Here is a 22289-nt window from a genome sequence, read left to right as displayed (position 1 = left end):
ATTAGACTGTTTTGTTTTGTTTTTTTTTTAAGAGTTGTAACAGGATAGCCTGCTCTCAGTTCACTTTCATAAAAGGAAGCTAGCAGTCTGAGAATTGGTTTTGTTTGCTTTCCACTAATGTTTGATATAAAACTTGTGTCCAAGTAAGGTGAGGGGGCATGGGGGCCTGGAGCATTCTACTTGAAGAGGAGGCAGCTTCCTTCCTGGAACCCAGATTGAATGCAATCCTAAGAGTCCTCGAAACAATCAATGGAGGGAAAAGGGAGGGCTGACTTCTTTTAGATTTCATGTTTGTCCCAGAATATGAAGACTTCCTGTTAAAGGCAACTCTGGTTGAAAGAGTAGAGCGTCCATGTAAAGGGCTTATTTGGAGTTCAGCTGTAGTCCATAGGTTGTGATTGCTCAATAGTGCCTTGAGTTTCTTGGGCTTGAACTTGTTGATTCGGTTTTGTTATGAAACTTTACTCTCTGCCTCTTACTGCTTTTGACATTGTCTTCTTTTCATTAAGAAATGGTCAAAGTCACGCTTATAATATCCTTTAAATGTGAGGCTGCTGACCTGCCATTGATGCGACCTTCTGGCAATGTGAGTAGGCTTAAACTTAACCATCTACAAGTTTTTCATTTGTAAAGTGAATGACTGGGTTTAGGTATTAAGTTGGTTTCATGCAGCAGAGTCAGCTTAGGACAGATTCTAGAAATTTTAAAGCGGGAAAAGGCTTTGGAGGTGTTCAACCCTTTTACAAATGGAGAAAATAACATCTCAGATGGAGAAGTTATCCTACCAAGACATCTTATCTATTCAATGGCCAAGCCCAGAGCCATGGATTGAAACCGTCCTCTTTTTTCAAAGGTTAAGAAAGTCAAAGAAAGACTGTCAAACTGTTCTAGATTGAAAGAAACATGACAACGTAATGCTACATGTAAAAGACTGGATATATTTACATTGAAAGACATTACTGAGGAAATTGGTGAAAGGTGAGTACGGTTTGAGGGTTAGATGATATTAAAGAATTGATGTTAATTTCATGATTTAAATTACTCTGTTGTGGTTATGGAAACCCTGGTGGCATAGCAGTTAAGAGCTATGACTGCTAACCGAAAGAGTGGCAGTTCAAATCCACCAGGCACTTCTTGGAAACTCTGTGGGGCAGTTCAACTTTGTCCTATAGGGTTGCCGTGAGTCAGAATCAACTCAACAGCAAAGAGTTTGGTTTGTTTTGGTTTACTGTGGTTATGGAGCCCTAGTGGTGCAGTGGTTAAGACCTCGGCTGATAATCAAAAGTCTGGCAGTTTGAATCCACCAGCCACTCCTTGAAAACCATATGGAGCAGTTCTACTTTGTCCTGTAGGGTCGCTAAGAGTTGGAGGCAGGTTGACAGCAACAGGTTTAGGTTTTTTTTTTGTTTGTTTGTTTGTTTTGTGGTTATATGAAGCCTGTGGGTGGTGCAAACAGTTAAGTGCTTGACTAATAACTGAAAAAGTGGTGGCTTGAATCTACTTGGTGGCGCCTTGGAAGAAAGGGCTGGTGGTCAACTTCTGAGTGCAGTTCTACTCTAAAACACATGAGGTTGCCATGAGCTGGAATTCACTTGATGGCAGCTGTTGTGTGTGTGTGTATGTTGTTATATGAGATTGCCTTTGCTGGAATTACGTGATGAAGTATTCAGGGTTGGGAGGGCATCATGATAGTAACTTACTCTCTCATGATTCAGAGAAAAACTTCTGCATACCATTCTTTTAACTTTCCTGTAAGTTTGAAATTATGTCAGAAATTTAAGAAAAAATGCTTTTCTTTTTTAGATGACCTCCTCAGACATGTCTCTTTGAACTACATATAGAGAAAATATCTGACAAAAGACACCCAGAAGTTAACCACCTTATACATGCCCTTTGGTATTCATTCCCCTACTTCCCATCAACAGCAGTTAGGGAATCAAAGTGTCTGTCCCCAAGATAATAATCGTGGGCTAGGACTTGTCTCCTTTCTTCTTTTTGTTGTCTCTCATCTACAATACAGTAACAACACATTAAACTAGGCCTTCACACAGTACTTGGGGTAAAAAGCTATTTTATTGCAGTGTGACTTTGCTTCTGATTGTTATCTCTTTTACTAGCGTAGTGACTCTTTCCCACCTATAGTTTTTTTTTTTAATTTTTTATTGTGCTTTAAGTGAAAGTTTACAAATCAAGTCACTCTCATACAAAAATTTATGTACACCTTGCCATATACTCCTAGTTGCTCTCCCTCTAATGAGACAGCACACTCCTTCCCTCCACTGTCTATTTTCATGCCCATTTGGGCAGCTTCTGATCCGCTCTGCCCTCTCATCTCCCCTCCAAACAGGAGCTGCCCACAGAGTCTCATGTGTCTAGTTGATCCAAGAACCTCACTCCTCACCAGTATCATTTTCTGTCCCATAGTCCAGTCCAATCCCTGTCTGAAGAGTTGGCTTTGGGATTGGTTCCTGTCCTGGGCTAACAGAAGGTCTGGGGACCATGACCTTTGGGGTCCTTCTAGTCTCAGTTAGACCATTAAGTCTTTTTATGAAAATTTGGGGTCTGCATCCTACTGCTCTCCTGCTCCCTCAGGGGTTCTTTGTTGTGTTCCCTGTCAGGGCAGTCATCGCTTGTAGCCAGGCACCATCTAGTTCTTCTGGTCTCAGGCTGATGTAGTTTCTAGTTTATGTGGTCCTTCTTGTCTCCTGGGCTCATAGTTACCTTGTGTCTTTGGTGTTCTTCATTCTTCTTTGGTCCAGGTGGGTTGAGACCAGTTGGTGCATCTTAGATGGCCGCTTGCTAGTGTTTAAGACCCCACACACCACTCTCCAAAGTGGGATGCAGAATGTTTTCTTAATAGATTTTATTATGCCAGTTGACTTAAATGTCCCCCAAAACCATGGTCCCCAAACCCCTGCCCCTACACTTTGGCCTTTGAAGCATTCAGTTTATTCAGGAATCTTCTGTGCTTTTGATTTAGTCCAGTTGTGCTGACCTCTCCTGTACTGTGTGTTGTCTCCTTTCACCTAAAATAGTTCTCGTCTACTATCTAATTAGTACTACCCGTCTCTGTCCCTCCCCCCGCCCCACTTGTAACCATCAAAGAATATTTTCTTCTCTAACTGTTTCTTGAGTTCTTATAATAGTGGTCTCATACAATATTTGTCCTTTTGCAACTGACTAATTTCACTCAGACTAATGCCTTCCAGATTCCTCCATGTTATGAAATGTTTCACAGATTCCTCACTGTTCTTTATCGACACGTAGTATTCCATTGTGTGAATATACCATAATTTATTTATCCATTCATCTGTTGATGGACACTTTGGTTGCTTCCGTCTCTTTGCTATTGTAAACAGTGCTGCAGTGAACATGGGTATGCATCTATCTGTTCGTGTAAAGGCACTTATTTTTCTAGGATATATTCCAAGGATTGGGATTGCTGGATCATATGGTAGTTCTATTTCTAGCTTCTTAAGGTTAAGTGCCAAATCGATTTCCAAAGTGGTTGTACCATCTTACATTCCCACCAGCAGTGTTGCAGTCTCTCCACAACCTCTCCAACATTTATTATTTTGTGTTTTTTGGATTAATGCCAGCCTTGTTGGAGTGAGACAGAATCTCATTGTAGTTTGATTTGCATTTCTCTAATGGCTAATTATCGTGAGCTTTTCCTCATGTATCTTTTAGCTACCTGAATGTCTTCTTTGCTAAAGTGCCTGTTCATATCCTTTGCCCATTTTTTAACTGGGCTGTCTTTTTGTAGTTGAGTTTTTGCAGTATCACGTATTTGCAGTATCACGTAGATTTTAGAAATTAGACGCAGATCGGAAATGTCATAGCTAAAAACTTTTTCCCTCTCTGTAGGTAATCTTTGTACTCTTTTGGTGAAGTCTTTGGATGAGCATAGGTGTTTGATTTTTAGGAGCTCCCAGTTATCTAGTTTCTCTTCTGGTTTGTGCATTGTTAGTAATGTTTTGTGTACTGTTTATGCCATGTATTAGGGCTCCTAGTGTTGTCCCTATTTTCTCTTCCATAATCTTTATCGTTTTAGATTTTATATTTAGGTCTTTGATCCATTTTGAGTTCGTTTTTGTGAATGGTGTGAGGTATTGGTCTTGTTTCATTTTTTTGGAGATGGATATCCAGTTCTGCCAGCACCATTTGTTAAAGAGATTTTCTCTTCCGCAATTAACTGACTTTAGGCCTTCGTCAAGTATCAGCTGCTTGTATGTGGATGGTTTTATGTCTGGGTTCTCAATTCTGTTCCATTGGTCTATGTTTCTGTTATTGTAGTAGTACTAGGCTATTTTGACTACTGTGATGGTATAATAGGTTCTAAAATCAGGTAGAGTGAGGCCTCCCACTTTGTTCTTCTTTTACAGTAATGCATTACTTATCCGGGGCCCCTTTCCTTTCCATATGAAGTTGATGATTTGTTTCTCCATCTCATTAAAAAATGTCATTGGGATTTGAATTAGAGTTGCATTGTATCTATAGATTGCTTTTGGTAGAATAGACATTTTTACAATGTTAAGTCTTCCTGTCCATGAGAAAGGTATGTTTTTCTACTTATGTAGGTCTCTTTGGTTGCTTGCAGTAGTGTCTTGTAGTTTTCTTTGTATAGGTCTTTTACGTCTCTGGTAAGATTTATTCCTAAGTATTTTATCTTCTTGGGGGCTGCTCTAAATGGTATTGACTTGGTGATTTCCTCTTCAATGTTCTTTTTGTTGGTATAGAGGAATCCAACTGATTTTTGTATGTTTATCTTGTATCCTGATCCTTTGCTGAATCCTTCTATTAATTTCAGTAGTTTTCTTGAGGATTCTTTAGGATTTTCTATGTATAAGATCATGTCATCTGCAAATAGAGATACATTTACTTCTTCCTTACCAATCTGGATGTCCTTTATTTCTTTATCTAGCCTAATTGCTCTGGCTAGGACCTCCAGCACAATGTTGAATAAGAGTGGTAATTAACGGCGTAATTGTCTGGTTCCCAAACTAAAGGGGAATGCTTTCAGAATCTCTCCATTTAGGAGGATGTTAGCTGTTGGCTTTGTATAAATGCCCTTTATTATGTTGAGGAATTTTCCTTCTCTTCCTATTTTGCTGAGAGTTTTTATCATGAATGGGTGTTGAACTTTGTCCAATGCCTTTTCTGTATCAATTAACAAGATCATATGGTACTTGTCTTTTGTTTTATTTATATGATGGATTATATTAATTGTTTTTCTAATGTTGAACCATCCCTGCATACCTGGTATGAATCCCACTTGGTCATGGTGAATTATTTTTTTGATATGTTGTTGCATTCTATTGGCTAGAATTTTGAGGATTTTTGCATCTAAGTTCATGAGGGATATAGATCTGTAATTTTGTTTTTTTGTGGTGCCTTTACCAGGTTTTGTTATCAGGAATATGCTGGCTTCATAGAGTGAGTTTGGGAGTATTCCATCCTTTTCTATCCTCTGAAATACCTTTAGTAGTAGGTATTTCTCTGAACGTTTGGTAGAACTCTACAGTGAAGCCGCCCGGGCCAGGGCTTTTTTTTGTTGGGAGTTTTTTGATTACCTTTTCAATCTCTTCTTTTGTTATGGGTTTATTTAGTTCTTCTACCTCTGTTTGTGTTAGCTTATGTAGGTAATGTGTTTATAGAAATTCATCCATTTTTTTCTAGGTTTTCAAATTTGTTAGAGTACAATTTTTCATAGTAATTTGATATGATTCTTTTAATTTCAGCTGGGTCTCTTGTAATATCGCCCATCTCATTTCTTATTAGAGTTATTTGCTTCCACTCCTGTTTTTCTTTTGTCAGCTTGGCCAATGGATCAATTTTGTTAATTTTTTCAAAGAACCAGCTTTTGGTCTTGTTAATTCTTTCAATTGTTTTTCTGTTCTCTATTTCATTTAATTCTGCTCTAATTTTATTTTTTGCTTTCTTCTGGTGCCTGAGGGTTTCTTTTATCGCTCTCTTTCAATTTGTTCAAGTTGTAGGGATAATTCTTTGATTTTCACCCTTTCTTCCTTTTGTATGTGTACATTTATTGATATAAATTGACCTCTGAGCACTACTTTTGCTGTGTCCCAAAGGTTCTGATAGGAAGTGTTTTCATTCTCATTGGATTCTATGAATTTCTTTATTCCATCCTTCATGTCTTCTATAACCCAGTCATTTTTGAGCAGGGTATTGTTCAGTTTCCAAGTGTTTGATTTCTTTTCCCTGCTTTTTCTGTCATTGAGTGCTACTTTTATGGCCTTATGGTCAGAGAAGATGCTTTGTAATATTTCAGTGTTTTGGATTCTGCTAAGGTTTGCTTTACGACCTAATATGTGGTCTATTCTAGAGAATGTTCCATGTGCACGAGAAAAGAAAGTATATTTGGTTGCTGTTGGATGGACTGTTCTGTATATGTCTATGAGGTCAAGTGGTTTATTGTGGCATTTAGATCTTCCATTTCTTTATTGAGCTTCTTTCTGGATGTCCTGTCCTTCACCAGAAGTGGTGTGTTGAAGTCTCTTACTATAATTGAGGTGCTGTCTGTCTCACTTTTCAATGCTGTTATAGTTTGTTTTATGTATCTTGTAGCCCTGTCATTGGGTGCATAAATATTTAATATGGTTATAGCCTCCTGCTATATTGTCCCTTTAATCATTATATAGTGTCCTTCCTTATCCTTTCTGATGGATTTAACTTTAAAGTCTATTTTGTCAAAAATTAATATTGCCACTCCTGCTCTTTTTTGATTGTTGTTTGCTTGATATATTTTTTTCCATCCTTTGAGTTTTAGTTTGTGTCTCTAAGTCTAAGGTGTGTCTCTTGTAGGCAGCATATAGACAGATCGTGTTCTTTTATCCATTTTGCCACTCCCTGTCTCTTTATTGGTACATTTAGTCCATTTACATTTAGTGTAATTACGGATAGGTATGAGTTTAGTGCTGTCATTTTGATGTCTTTTTTGGTGTGTTATTGATAGCTTCTTTTTCCCCACTTAATTTTTTGTGCTGAGTTGTTTATATGTTGTCTTTTCCTCTTATTTGTTGTTGTTATTTTGTTTCTGCTGAGTCTCTATTTTTTTCTTGTATTTTATTTTGATGAGTAGGATTGTTAGTCTCCTTTGTAGTTACCTTAATATTTACCCCTGTTTTTCTAAGTTTAGACCTTTTATTTATTTATATTGTTGTCTTCCTCTCCATATGAAAGATCTATAACTACATTTCTTAGTCCCTCTTTATTGTTTTAATGTTGTCTGCTTTTACATAATGACATCGCTATTTTCCTGTTTTGAGAGTCTGAGCGTTTTTTTTATCTTGATTTATTTTTGTGATTTCCCTATCTGGGTTGACATCTGATTGCTCTGTCCAGTGTTCTAGTCTTGGGTTGATACCTGATATTATTGATTTTCTAACCAAAAAACTGCCTTTAGTATTTCTTGTAGTTTTGTTTTGGTTTTTACAATTTCCCTAAACTTCTGTTTATCTGGAAATGTCCTAATTTCGCCTTCATATTTGAGAGACAGTTTTGCTGCATATGTGATTCTTGGCTGGCAATTTTTTTCCTTCAGTGCTTTATATGTCATCCCATTACCTTCTTGCCTACATGGTTTCTACTGAGTAGTCCGAGCTTATTCTTATTGACTCTCCTTTGTAGGTGACTTTTTGTTAATCCCTAGCTGCTCTCAAAATGCTCTCTTTATCTTTGGTTTTGGCAAGTTTGATTATAATATGTCTTGGTGACTTTGTTTTAAGATCTGCCTTATGTGGAGTTCGATGAGCATCTTGGATAGATATTTTCTCATCTTTCACGATATCAGGGAAGTTTTCTGGCAACAAATCTTCAACAATTCTCTCTGTATTTTCTGTTATTCCTCCCTATTCTGGTACTCCAATCACTCATAAGTTATTTCTCTTGATAGAGTCCCACATGATTCCTAGGGTTTCTTCTTTTTTAAAAATTCTTTGATCTGATTTTTCTTCAGATATATTGTTGCCAAGTGCTTTATCTTCAATCTCACCAATTCTTCCTCCCACTTGCTCAATTCTGCTCCTCTGACTTTCTATTGAATTGTCTAATTCTGTAATTTTATTGTTAGTCTTCTGAATTTCTGATTGCTGTCTCTTTATGGATTCTTGCAGCTTATTAAATTTTTCATTATGTTCTTGAATAAGCTCTTTAATTTTTTCAACTGCTTTATCTGTATGTTCCGTGGCTTGTTCTGTGTATTGTCTGATCTGCTTCCTGATCTTGTTTCTGATGTCTTGAAGAGTTCTGTGTATTAATTTTTTGTATTCTGCATCTGGTAATTCGAGGAAAGCACCTTCATCCAGAAGATCCCTTGGTTCTTTGTTTTGAGAGCTTGTTGAAGTGATCATGGTCTGTTTATGTGATTTGATATTGACTGTTGTCTCTGAGTCACCTATACGTTATTGTATTAGTTTATTTTATGTTTGCTTACTATATCCTAGCTTCTTGCTTTGTTTTGATATGCCCAAATAGGTTGCTTGAGTGAGGTAGCTTGATTATTTTTGCCTTTGAAGCTCTAACGTCCTGTCACCACATGGCTAGAGCTGTTATCAGGTATATCAGCCTTGGAGTCCATTCACTTTTCTTGTATGGATTCAGCTCAGGTGTCCAGGTAGCTGGTCATCAAGTGTGTGGTACAGGTTCTGTCCTCCAGACTTAGAGGGGCAGGGGTGGTTGGTTTAGGTACCGGCATCTGGTTACAGCAGAGGGTCATGCTCTGAACAAGGCAGGGGGCTGACAACTGTCCGCCGAGTGTCTGAGGAAAGTACATCCCTGTTCCCTAGAACATGCAGGCGGGTGGGTTCTGCACATGGACCATGGGCACCCCATGTCTGTGAGGAAAGCGCATCCCTGTTCCCTAGAGCACACAGGTGGGTGGGTTCTGCAGATGGATCATGGGAGGTACCAGTTATCTTTGGACCCCTGTCGTGGGTGGCTGGGTGACCTGAGTGGAGCCACGAGTCCTTAGGCCCCTGATGTGGGTAGGTGAGGACCGTGTTTAATAGGCAAAGAGGTGTCAAACATCATACATCCATCTCTCCACCTCACAGCTGAAACAGTTGCAGTCTGCCAACAAGGGCCTATTCCCCTGAAATAGGCCCACGCAGGTTCATGCAGGGGGGAAAGGTATTCAAAATCACGGACCATTTATGCCTGGACAGGAGCAGCTTCTGTCCTGAGCTCCCTAGGTTAGTGGAGCTGGCAGATTATCTTTCCCCAGTTGTGAATTTATTCTTTCTCCAAGGCTGGGAGAACGGCTCGGTGTGCTCAGCAGGGCCTATCTCAGGTCCAGGGACGTCAACAGCCACCGAAGCCGGCTTGGGGGCTGGGGGCGTGGTAAAATATACACAAGTACTTAGCTTTTGCCGAGAGCACCATTCTTCTCTTGTTCCAGAGTTGTGAGTAGGCTGTGTGGCTGGTTGTTTTCTCCCTGAGGAAACTGTGGCCAAACGCTACCACCAGCCTGCAGCAGTCACTCCCGGGAGTGGTGCCTAAGGATTCCCAGCCACCCAGGTCCGGCAACTCCTCTCCGCTTCTGAATCATCTCTCCCTCCCCCTGCTGTTCAGTCTGTTTTCTAACTTTGCCTTTGATGTTCAGTACTGCTAGCTTGTCATAAGTATAATCGCTTCACTTGTTTTTCCAGGTCTGTGTTGTAAAAGGGACCACTGGAAACGCCTGACTACTCCTCTATCTTGGCTCCACCGACCTGCACCTATTGTTTTTTTAACATACCATTTCTTTGGCGTAGACCAGGTCAGTTCTTCTGTATAATGTCCTTTATTCTGGATTTGTCTGTGTAGTTCCACGGTATCCCATGCTGACTCAGAGCATGAGCGACGTGATATGATTGTTATGTCTGCTACAGATGAAAAGCTTTTCCATTGACTCTAGCTTTGTTCAGTAATCCAATGACTAGGCATTTTCAAGTTCTACCCTGATTCTAGCTCAGGAAGCTGGCTACCACAACACAGTTTGGAGGAAAGGATAGTAATATGTCTTCAGAATTTTTTAAAATCCCCGAAGCCATTTAAGATTAATGCTTTAGTAGAAAGATGGTTGTGGCAACATAGTTTTTCAGTCTCTTGACTTCACATATAAAAACAGAGCAACTAGAGAGCAACACCAAAGTCAAACAAACAAACCAACAAAAACAAAAAATTTGTAAATAACATTTACAATTAAGTTAGGTGACAAAGAATGCCTACAAATCCCCAAATACACCAACAGCCAGCATGGCACCAGCCTCTGCATAGATGAAAACAGAAGAAATCATCAGGGCCTGTTTTGCAGACTTGAACACACACAAAAAAACCCAAATAGACAATAGATATTTACTATAAATCATAACAGGCCAAGTCAAGAACAGCGTTGAAACTGGGAGGGGTTTGCTTGTTCAATATCAGACAAGTAAGTGTGGCCTGTGGTCAGGTCAGAAGGCTCTGAAGCAGTCTGACCCCTATAAATTTGCAAAATTGACCAGCCAGCATTCCTTTCCAGGACAGTCTTCACACAAAGATGAAACTACATTCAAAATTGAGCAAAAATAGGGACAGTAAAGACAAGGGAATAGTAGAGGCAGATCAAGGTGGGGAGAGAAGCTGAGGCAGGAAGTCTCAGAAAGTAAGCTACAATTTTACTGAACACTACAAGAGAACAACAGAAAAGGGGCTTCTGTGAATTAAAAGAAGCTTCCCAGAAGCAAGCCTCTTTCTAAAGTTCAGAAAAAAAAAAATTAATTCTACATAAATATGTCCAAAAGTACTGAGGTCAAGTTACACACAACGTTATTATAAGAAAAAAGATAAATAGAATAACATCCCTACAAAACAATTTAAACAAGTTGGAAAGACATGGGTGTGAACAAGCCAGAAGTGTGATCCTCTGTATCAAGAAAACCTAAAAGACGTGAAGAAAGATGATAACAAGTCATGAAAGAACACCAGAAAGCAGAATTAGAAAAACTCAGAAATGTCCTAATGGAATTTAAGAAAGAATTAGAGGTTTTAGGAATAAGAATATCATTTCAGAAATAAAGAATAAACTAAAAGGAACACAAAAGCAAAAGGATACAACAGGTACTGCCTTAAGAAAATTGGGAGGTAATAGGGAGAAAACATTTTAAACCAAAAAGAAACAAGAACATAAATATGACTTGAGAAAAGGGGATTAAAATATTGAAAATCGGCAAAGAAAATGTAACATACAGATAATACAACAAACCCTTTGCTGTTGAGTCGATTCCGACTCATAGCAACCCTATAGGACAGAGTAGACCTGCCCCATAGAGTTTCCAAGAAGCAGCTGGTGGATTCAAACTGCCAACAAAAAAAAATTGAAGAAACAAACAACAACAACAAAATCCTAAGGGAACAGAACAAATACTAAAAACTAAGAAAAACAAAACTTTTTTGGAATTAAAGTGATTCGAAACTACATTTTGAAAGTGCTCACTGTGTCTGAGAATATCAACCCAAAATGACCACATGAAGACAAATTCTAGTAAAATTGTTTGATTGTAAACAAAAAAATTATTTGGCCATCTAGAGGAGGAAAAAAAAAAGGAGCCCTGGTGGCACACTGGTTAAGCATTGAGCTGCTAAGGGAAAGGTTGGCAGTTCAAACCCTCTAGCTGTTCCATGGGAAAAAGATGTGGCAGTCTGCTTCCGTGAAGATACACAGCCTTGGAAACCCTATGGGGCAATTGTACTCTGTCCTGTAGGGTTGCTGAGTCAGAACTGACTCCACTGCAGTGGGAGGGAAAAATAATAAGTGATTTATAAGGAAAAGGAAACTTGGTTAACATCATCCTTTTCAACAGCAATACTGTATGGCAAAATAAAATAGAGTAGTATATTTAAGATAATCAATAAAATATGAACTGGGGATTTTATATTAGGCAAGGTAGAGTTTCAAATAGAAAAGGAAAACATGAAGTTATCAATGTGCAAGAACTGCAAGGAATAGTTTCTCCATGAACCCAATCTAAGGAATTGCTAGAGGCCAAGCTTGGAAGAAGTACAACCAGAATGCTCCTTAGAAGCAAGGATGGCGAGACTGTGTCTTACATACTTGGGACATGTTGTCGGGAGGGATCAGTCCCTGGAGAAGACATCATGCTTGGTAAAATACAGGATTAGTGGAAAAAAGGAAGATCCTCAATGAGATGGGTTGATACAGTGGCTGCAACAAGTGGCTCAAGCATAACAACAATTGTGAGGACTGGGCAGAGTTTTGTTCTGTGGTACATAGGGTCGCTATGAGTAGGATCCAACTCAATGGCACCTTACAACAACAACAAGCTTCAGACAATCCAAATGATTATAGAGACATCATTATAAGGCCTGGCATTGATTTTTGAATATACAGTTGGAGAACTAATACTAAACAAGAGGTAAAAGTGGGAGTATATAGTATGTAATGGCCGTATGTTCAGAAGAGATCCAACACACCCATAAAAATTGGGAAGAGAATGGAGAGAACATAGACAAAACATATAACCTGTCCTTAGTAATTAGATTGGCAGTGGTATAATTAGGATTATTATTCTGAAATCGTCATATATGCAATATGGCATAAAGGAAATAAATAATTGTGAGATATTCTAATTCTGTCATTCCCTATGTCCTTGAGAACCAGTGTCCTCATTTTGGAAGAAAGGAGATACAGACCTGATACCAGACCAGTAACCAATTATGGTGGAGTTGATTCTGACTCATGGTGACCCCATGTGTTTCAGACTAGAACTGCACTCCATGGAGTTCCCAATGGCTGGGTTACTTTGGAAGTAGATGACAGGCCTTTTTTCCAGGGGATCTGTAGGTAGATCCAAACTGCCAACCTTGTGGTTAATTGAGAGCGCTTAACTATTTATGCCACCCAGGGATTCCCGGACATAATACATAAGAGGATAAAAAACAAAACAAAACAAACTCTGTAGCCCTGAGTTTGAATTGCAAGTGTTAATATTGGATCCATAAGATATTTTCTTTTAAATATGTATATAAAAAAACCAAACCTGTTGCCGTCGAGTCGATTCCAACTTATAGCGACCCTGTAGGACAGAGTAGAGATGCCCCACAGAATTTCCAAGGAGCGCCTGGTGGATTTGAACTGCCGACCTTTTGGTTGGCAGCTGAGCTCTTAACCACTGTGCCACCAGGGCTTTCATGTAAATACACATATATATGTATATGTATAAAAAATACACATAAATAGAAAGAACTTGGGTGTGTGTATATATATATATATATATATATGTAATAAATACCGGAAACCCTGGTGGCGTAGTGGTTAAGTGCTACGGCTGCTAACGAAAAGGTCGGCAGTTCGAATCCACCAGGCACTCCTTGGAAACTCTATGGGGCACTTTTACTCTGTCCTATAGGGTCGCTATGAGTCGGAATTGACTCGACGGCAGTGGATGGGTTTTTATGTAATCTGTATATATATATATATTTCCTAGGGAACATAAATATAAATATTATATATATTTCCTAGGAATATAAATATATATATTTCCATGGGAAAGACAAGGAAATACATATTTCTTAGTTCTTTCAGTTGAACAGGCCTAGAAACAATGCCCAATCAAGTAGCACTGAACATTGCTAGCACTCAAATAGTGGTGCTGAAATACTGTTTCCCACTAAAAGAATGGTTAATTTGAGGTCGGGTGCAGAAAATGTAGATGATGCTCCTGGAACATTCTGTCAAAGCAAAGAAGCCATGTCATGCCAGAATCAGGGCTCAAACGTGGGCCTAATGTCTTCAGTGCTTTAAGCATCTTCCATGCCCCATATTTAGCTGCTACATTGGGACCATGAACTTCCTCCATAGGACTTACCTAGATTATATGCAAGTTTTTATTTAGTGGCTCATCCAGTCCCTAACCTCTCTGGTTCATAGTTGTGACTGATTTTATGACAAGGACACCTGTTCCTTGGGATCGAAACCCTAATCCATTGCCGGCTCCCTTCATATTGGCAGCAGTAACTTTCAGCCTCTAGCCACTTGGGATGGATTCAGACAGGTGTCTTTGAGGCAAAAGTCCCCTTATCACATTACAAAATGCCTTGCCATGTGGTAATGTACATTAATGAAATCCTTCTTGAATTGGTGCATGATAGATGCCGAAGGAAGAGTTTTTTTCAATAGGAGATTTGAAAAATCATTCTTGGTTCTTTTTGCTTTGTGCCTTAATCAATTAACTAATTAATTCAACAGATTTGATATAGCACCTACCATGAGCCAGGCACTGTGCTAGACTCTGAAGATAGAGTAAAAAATAAGACATATTTGAACCTTACCCTGAGAAGTGGATAGACTCTTCACCCCTAACCACCGCAGGGAAGCTCATAAGGAGAGACAGGCTTGTTCAGACTGATGATATGCAGTGCAGGACAAGATCTGTCATGAGTCTCCAAAACTGTAGCTCCAAAATTAAAACTGCAGACCAGCAATCATTTCTTTATGAGGGGCAGAAAGTTCTTTTCAAAAGAATTATGGATCATTCCCTCTCTGCCCCCCACCACCCCACAAAAAGCCTGTGGTAAGCAACATGGAAGGGAACCAGTGGCTCTTTGAATACATTTTTTAATCCTTTTGCTGTGTTTAAAGATAAAAAAAAAAAAGATACAGTAGACAAAATGAATGTTTAACACAAATTCTTGTACACTGAATCATATTTTAATAGGATTGTAAACAACGGAGCCCTGGTGGCACAGTGGTATAGAGCTTGGCTGCAAACCAAAAGGTCATCAGTTCAAATCCACCAGCCACTCCTTGGAAACCCTATGGAGCAGTTCCACTCTGCCTGTCTGCCCTGTAGGGTAGCTATGAGTCAGAATCAACTCGTCAGCAATGGGTTTGGGTTTTTTTTTTTTTTTTTTTTGGAACAACTACCCTGATCATTCCACAATGGTGCCTCTGTTCCTTCTGGATCTTCAATCTGTGGTCTCTCAACCTCTCCCCATCCATCCCAATCACAGAGTCCACACACAATAAGCCCTAAGAATTTTTTACCCTCCGCTCAGATCTGATGTTTCATGTATTTTAACTTTGTCTCTGCCATTAGAGGTGATGGCAGGGAATATCTACATGTCCATGGAGCCGGGCTGATTATAAATAACCAATAAATTGTTTTTAAAATGACTTCCAATGCACTAAGGAAGCTCTCTAAAAAAAAAAAAAAAACTTACTTCGAGTCTTTCTATAGAACAAATAAAGCACAAGCTTTTCTTTCATTACTTTTTTATTTTTGTGTCATGTTTGCTTAAAATGAGGGGTACCAAGTCCTTCATGCATATCATAAGCACAAGACTTGTTTTCCACTTATCCCATCTCTACATTTTGTTAAACCATATAAAAGATGTACAAGTATCACTCATGTATAAGCCTCCTTCCTGCTTCCCTTTGTTTTTTTTTCATGATAAAGAAAGCGCATTGTATGTTTTCTCTCTTTTGACAGACAGCAGTGATTTTTAAAACTCATCTGAGAACTGCATCTTTTCTTATATTTACCTGGCTCCAGATCTTTTGACAAAGAAACATTGTCTTCTATATTCTTTAGTAATTGATGACCGAGTGTTTCTTTTTTTGGTGGTGTTGTCTCAAGAGATTGCTAATTATTTTAACATCTTGTCAACAAATCAGCCTTTATTTGAACACTCAGTAGAGTGTTTTGTATGATAACAACAAGGAACTCCTTAGTTGATTTAGAAGTAGGACTGTATCAAGAAGAGTTTGTAATACCTTAAAGATACCTGAGCTAAATTCAAAAAAACATGGCATCTTATAGAAAATGAATGAGAACTTAAATATAGTGGGCACTCATCTCAGTAATTCTGCAAATGCTTCTGGGTGTGGTTTCTTTTGGAGTCCCTGGGTGGAACAAATGGTTAAGAGTTCAACTACTAGACAAAAGGTTGGTGCCTCAGAAGATAGGCTTGGCGATCTATTTCCAATAGGTTACAGCCTTGAAAATCCCATTGAGCTGCTCTACTCTGTGCACATGGGGTCACCAAGAGTCAGAATCAACTGAATGATAACAAACAACAACAACAACGATTTTTTTTTAAGAGATGTTACTATGTTGTTTTTCTCCTTCAGTATGAATATTGCAATTTGAGACTCTGGCTTGATTAAAAACCCTTGTTGTAGTTTTTTCAGATCATTCTCTCTCATTTTCCTTCCTTTTGTCCTCCTTCCTTTCTCCCTCCCTACCTGCCTCCCTCCATCTCTTCCTTCCTCCCTCTCTTCCTCTCTTCCTTCCTTCTTTCCTTCCTTCCCTCCCTCCTTACCTTCCTTCCTTCCTTTCCTCCCCTCCCTCCGTCCCTCCCTCCCTCCCTTCCTCATGCCTTCCTTCCTTTCCTACTGCTTAACTAACTAAAACATCAGAGATACATTTAAACTTCTCCGTTATCTTCCTTCCCAGAGGAAACCACTGTCTGAATTCAGTGTATGTCCTTCCTATATATACACACCGTATGCATTCAGTGTATACATTTCTACATATACTTTTACTTCATGTATATGTCCATAAATACCCCAACCAGAATGTTCCTTAGAAGTGAGGATGGTGAGACTTTGTTTCACATACTTTGGACATGTTATCAGAAGGGACCAGTCCCTGGGAAAGGACATCATAATTGGTAAAGGAGACGGTCAGTGAAAAAGAGTAAGACTCTCAACGAGATGGAGTGTCACAGTGGCTGCAACAAAGGGCTCAAACACAGCAACGATTGTGAGGACGGCGCAGGGCCGGGCAGTGTTTGATTTCGTTGTGCATAGGTTCGCTATGAGTGGGACCCGACTCCAAGGCATCTAACACCAACAACATTTTGTGTATCTTTAAAGTTTACATAATTTGTATCATATCTCATGTACTTTTTGATAGCTTGTTATTTCACCCAACTTTATGGCTAATTAAGCTTTCCTAGTGTGTGCTTCTCAGCTTAATAATGACCCAAGTCCCATTTTTTAAGGGGACACAATATCCAAGCTGAAGCGACAATGGTATCCTGCTTACTTTCTCCGAGTTGATTAGTCCAGGAGTGGAAATGACCAATGAGAATCAGATATTTTAATTTGAGACCAGGGAAATAGGCTTAGTTACCCCGATAGTGGAAAAGCAGGTACTTCAAGGCTGGGATTTGCCATAAGCCACATTTCTAACAAGGTAAAGGGTGATGGGATCTGAGTGAATAGGGCAGCAATCAAAGAGAAGTGATGAGGAGATATGCAAAGAGTCCTGGCAGTACACAAGTCTTCGCTCCTAATCATCTCTGAGTACCCTGCCCTTCCTGCAGTTTGATTATCTGAGCAGTAAGTACTTCGTTTTACCCTGTTTGGTTTGTGTTGGGTTTCTGTCATTAGCAGCCAAATGTCTTGACTAATATGCTAAGCAGTACATGTTGTTGTTGTGCCTCATCAAGTTGATTCCAACTGAGAGCAGAATTGCCCCATAGGGTTTCCTAGGCTGTAATTTTTACAGGAGCGGATAGCCAGATCCTTTCTCCTGCAGAGCGGCTGGTGGGCTCGAACCATTGACCTTTTGGTTAGCAGCAAGCACTTAAGCATTGTTCTACCACAGCTCCATTAAACTATATATATATATATATATATTATTAGAGCGAGAAAAAAGTAGCTTTTGTTGAGGGCCTACTATATGCTGGCCATCGTACAAAACACTTCATATACATCATCTCATTTTGTCTCTTTAGCAGTGCTATGTGATAAGAAACCAAAAAACCAAAACCCATTGCCATCAAGTCAATCCTGACTCATAGTGACTCTAATAGGACAGAGTAGAACTGCCCTATAGGGTTTCCAAGGAGTACCTGGTGGATTTGAACTGCTGAACTTTTGGTTAGCAGCCCCAGGACTTAACCACTGTGCCACCAGGGTTTCCAGTAGTTAAGTGCTACTACTGCTAAGTGCTGTGGCTGCTAACTGAAAGGTCAGCAGTTCGAATCTACCAGCCACTCCTTTGAAACCCTATGGGGCCGTTCAACTCTGTCCTAAAGGGTCCCTATGGGTTGGAATCGACTCAACAGCAATGAGTTTTGAGATAAGCATTATTATTACTTAAAATTGGAGAATGGATAGCTAAAAAGTGGAGACACAGAGATGGTAAATAACTTGCTTAGCAAAATAGCTACTACGTGTCAGAGCTAGGATTCCGATCCAGTTGTTTGTTTTTTACTCTGAAGTCTATGTGGTTTTTCTGCTCTCCATTATGCCATGTTGCTCTTCAGGTAAGCCTCTATCATATACCAATCGCTGAGTAAAGCAGTGATTCAGTGGAAACCTATCACTTGGTCAAGGAGTTAGGAGTCTCAGCTCTCTTCCTGACTGGTTATGTGACACTGGTCAAGCCAAAACCGTTTTTTATTCTTCTTCACTTACAGAACTTTATTCTCTGCAAAGGAGGTATTATATATATCCACCATTTGACAAGTATAAATGCATTTTTTCCTAACTATGGCATGGATTTCCTATTTTCCTGGTCCCTTCCTCTATCCCTGTGTATCTAGAGTATCTGCAAGACAGCAGGGCAGAGTTAATATTTACATTTGTATGTAGGCAAAAACAAAGATAAGTTAAATGGCCTTACTAGTGAGTTCAGTTCTCAAAATTGAACTCACAATTGATAGAAGACATAATTTCTAATCAATAAAGATCTACCTAAAATATTAGCCATCCAGTCAGCAGTGGGTTTCAAGATCCACTGTTTTCCATTGTTTAATTTTGGTATCAATAGAATAATATCAGTAATCCTTTATTTCAGCATATATCAAAGGTAATATGTTAGAGCTCCATTATGGCATTATATGGTATTTATTTGTTTCACGTTATAGGTTAAATCAGATTTTCCAAAACATCGTAACCTCCTACAGTAATTTTGGAGCTCTGGTGGTACAGTGGTTAAGAACTAGGCTGCTAACCAAAGGGTCAGGAGCTCGAATCCACCAGCCATTCCTTGGAAACCCTATGGGACAGTTCTACTCTGTCCTATAGGGTCACTATAAGTCAGAATCCGCTCGATAACAATGGATTCTTATAGTAATTTTGAGGGAAAATTTATCTTACAGGCAGGGATAGGTCCCATCCAACAACGTAAGAAGTAAGTTTCACAGTATTTTTAGCTCTTAAAAAAAAGTACACCAAGAAAATGAAAGTTTTTTTTCACAGAATTGCTATTTATCTTTGTACTTTTAGGTGTAGTCAGGTTTTTCACACATCCTACATTCACCTCGAATTTAAGAGTGAATATTAATATTTCTTTTTTTCTCCTACTATAAATACTGTGTTTTGAGATTTGGGATTGGTTGAGTTTTTATAGTTTCCTTTTTAATCCATTTGACTATTTTGATTGTGTCAGATTTTCTTCTGCTGACATGACTGTGTTGACACACACAAGCCTATATGAAGAACAGACACATGAAGGTAGTTAAATCCAGTCAGACAACTGGCTAGCTGCTTATGGTGAAAAATGATATATTGGTTGAATGTTAAAACTTAACTTCTGTCTGTTTCCAGATTGGTGACAAAAAGCCAAGATCAAGTTCTTAAATGCCTGTGACTTTCCTATAGGAGAACAAAGCTTTAGGTCACAATTGTTGCTACCTACTTCCTTATGCGTAAAAAGTCAGCAGAATCCCACAGTTCAGGATACGTGACTCTCATCCCCTAGAGCCACCCAGGAAAATAAACCTGTAGAATTTTTAGTTCATAAGACGCTGTCCTCCATGCCTATATAAATCCTCAGAGGTTTTCACTGGAGATTTTTACACTCTCCCAGGTGCCTACTCTCTGGCTAGAGAACTTTGCCTTTTCTTTGGATAAAGCATTTCAGCTCCATACTTTCTTATCAGTCCTTTAAATTTATTCCGATTTTCCCTTGTGAATGTTTGTCAAAAGAGAAATCCTCCCCAAGACTGTGGTGCCCGGACACCCTAGTAACTTAGAACTGAAAAAAAAAAAAAAAACAGAACTGAAGCTACTCCCAAAATCCACCTTTCAGTCAAAGGTTAGACAGGCATATAAAACAAACAATGACACATGTGAGGAATATGCTTTTTAGTTCAATCAAGTATAAAAGACCAAATGGGCAACACCTGCCCAAAAGCAAAGACGAGAAGGCAGGAAGGGACAGAAAAACTGGACGAATGGACACAGGGAACACAGGGTGGAAGGGGAAAGGAAGAGAGTACTGACAAATTGCAGGGATTGCAATCAATGTCACAAAACAATTTGTGTATAAATTTTGGAATGAGAAACTAATATGCCCTGCAAACTTTAACCTAAAACACACAATAGAATTAAAAAAAAAAAAGCTAATCCAAAAGGAATGGTGTTAGAACGATTGTGGCTGATTAGAACCTGAGAAGTCAAAAACTTGGGTTTTCCCTCATTGTTTATCTTGAGAATGATACTTGTAATATTGCTCTTTGGATATACCAATAAACCAAACCAAACCCATTGCCATCGAGTCGATTCTGACTCACGGTGACCCAGTAGGACAGAGTAGAACTGCCCCATAGAGTTTCCAAAGAGGGCCTGGTAGATTCGAACTGCTGACCCTTTGGTTAGCAGCCGTAGCACTTAACCACCGTGCTACAAGTTTTCTAGAAAATAGATGATGATCTCTTCACCTGTAATATTCCTTTTCTTATAAAACTTGGAAGAGAAATTTCTGGATCATTGTTGCATTGTGATAAGCACGCTAGCCCTCGCAGGCTCTTTGTTCTTTAGCTCTTAGACAGTTCTCAGTCTTTCTGGGCACCTTCCTCCTCTTCCTCTACCTTCTTCTTAAAGTGTTCTCAAGGATTCTATCTACAGCCCTTTTCTCAGTCCGTGCACAAATCATCCTTCCCTGTGGTTTCTGTATATAGCTGACTCCAATATCTCTATTTTTAGCAATGATTTTTCCTTAACTCCAGTCAATTTAGCCACAGTCCTCCTGGAGGTCTCCCTTGTAGGAATCTCAAATTTAACATGTCAGAAAACTAAATTATCCTCTCCCCTTAAGTGGAGGAAAATTGGGGTGACTGCGTGGCCTGTGCCATTTCCCTCTGATTGACTGGACAAAGTTGTTAGGGTCAAGCAGCACCATTCACATTCTCTTTGCTAGGGACTTGAAACCTGAATGGAAAAATTAGAAAATGTAAATTTTTGGAGCTTAGTCACTTTAATGGCAGCACCTCTACCTCCTGTTACCAGGAAGAGGTATACCAGCTCCTGCCAGAGTCTGTTTCTTTTTTCTTACTAATATCTCAATAAAACCTTCTCCTCTTCATGTATTTCTTATATTTAATAACTGTGCCATCATCTAACCAGTTATCTAAGTCAGAACTTGTAAATCCCAAGACTCATCTTTCTATCCACATTTAATCTGTTACTCAGGATAAACATAGGGCATTTTAGGCAGAAATTAAATTCTAAAGTCCACAATCATCCATAGTAAAAACAAAACCTGTTTCCGTCAAGTTTACTCTGACTCATGATGAACTCATGTGTCAGCATAGAACGGTGCTCCATGGGGTTTTCAATGGCCAATTTTTCAGATGTAGATCACCAGATCTTTCTTCCAAGGTGCCTCTGGGTAGACTCAAACCACCAACCTTTTGGAAACATCCCAGTGCATTCATCGTTTGCACTACCCAGGGACACACCCCATAGTCAAAACTTATCCTTTAAAGTCCTACAGGACTGCAGAGTAGTCTACCATCTCTCCATCATGCAGAGCTCCAAAGCATCCAGTTTTTCACCTAGAGCTGGAAGAGATTGCTGTTTCTTCAAATGAACAGCAGATAAGGCAGTTAATTTGCATTTAGGCAAAATAAAACATCTAGGTATAAAAGCATCAACATGATGGATTTCTACACTAAAAGCTTAGTGTAAAAGAGTAAATTACCAAATGATTCATACAGTAGGATACCATTTACATAATTTTTAAACACAGAAGTCAACACTAAAATGACTGTGGAGGCATATATTTAGTAAGATAGAAAGTACAGACTGAAAGATACATACTGATATCAAGACACTGGTTTTCTCCACAGAGGCAAGGAGGGAAAGACTGACTTCCATATATTATTTCACCTTTAAAAAAAATAAGAGTGAGAGAAATCTGAAACAAATATTACAAAACCTCAACATTGATGAGTTCTGGATAGCAGGTATATCGTTATTTCTTATACTACTTTCTGTACATCTGAAATGTTTCCCAATAAAAATGGAAATGAAAAGAAGCCAACCGTGT

General features: G+C 39.0%; 1 protein-coding gene across 3 annotated transcripts in view; it reads left to right on the top strand.

The window, feature by feature from the left end:
* Positions 1–518: 518 nt before the first annotated feature.
* TP63 (tumor protein p63) overlaps positions 519–22289 on the top strand; it is a 348320-nt gene continuing 326549 nt past the window's right edge. The window contains exons 1-2 of one of the 3 annotated variants that reach the window (XM_049880462.1): positions 519–586; positions 9669–9778. Coding sequence is in view for 1 of the 3 variants with exons in the window: in XM_049880451.1 (XP_049736408.1) it covers positions 585–586 (2 nt within the window). In the remaining 2 variants the exon portion in view is untranslated. Of the gene's footprint in view, positions 587–940; positions 979–9668; positions 9779–22289 lie in introns of those variants that run through there. The other 2 variants (XM_049880469.1, XM_049880451.1) reach the window with 2 other exon arrangements.

The sequence above is a fragment of the Elephas maximus genome, chromosome 1, assembly GCF_024166365.1.
Source record: "Elephas maximus indicus isolate mEleMax1 chromosome 1, mEleMax1 primary haplotype, whole genome shotgun sequence".
Classification (NCBI taxonomy): Eukaryota; Metazoa; Chordata; class Mammalia; order Proboscidea; family Elephantidae; genus Elephas; species Elephas maximus.
This window is presented reverse-complemented; position numbering and strand designations above follow the sequence as displayed.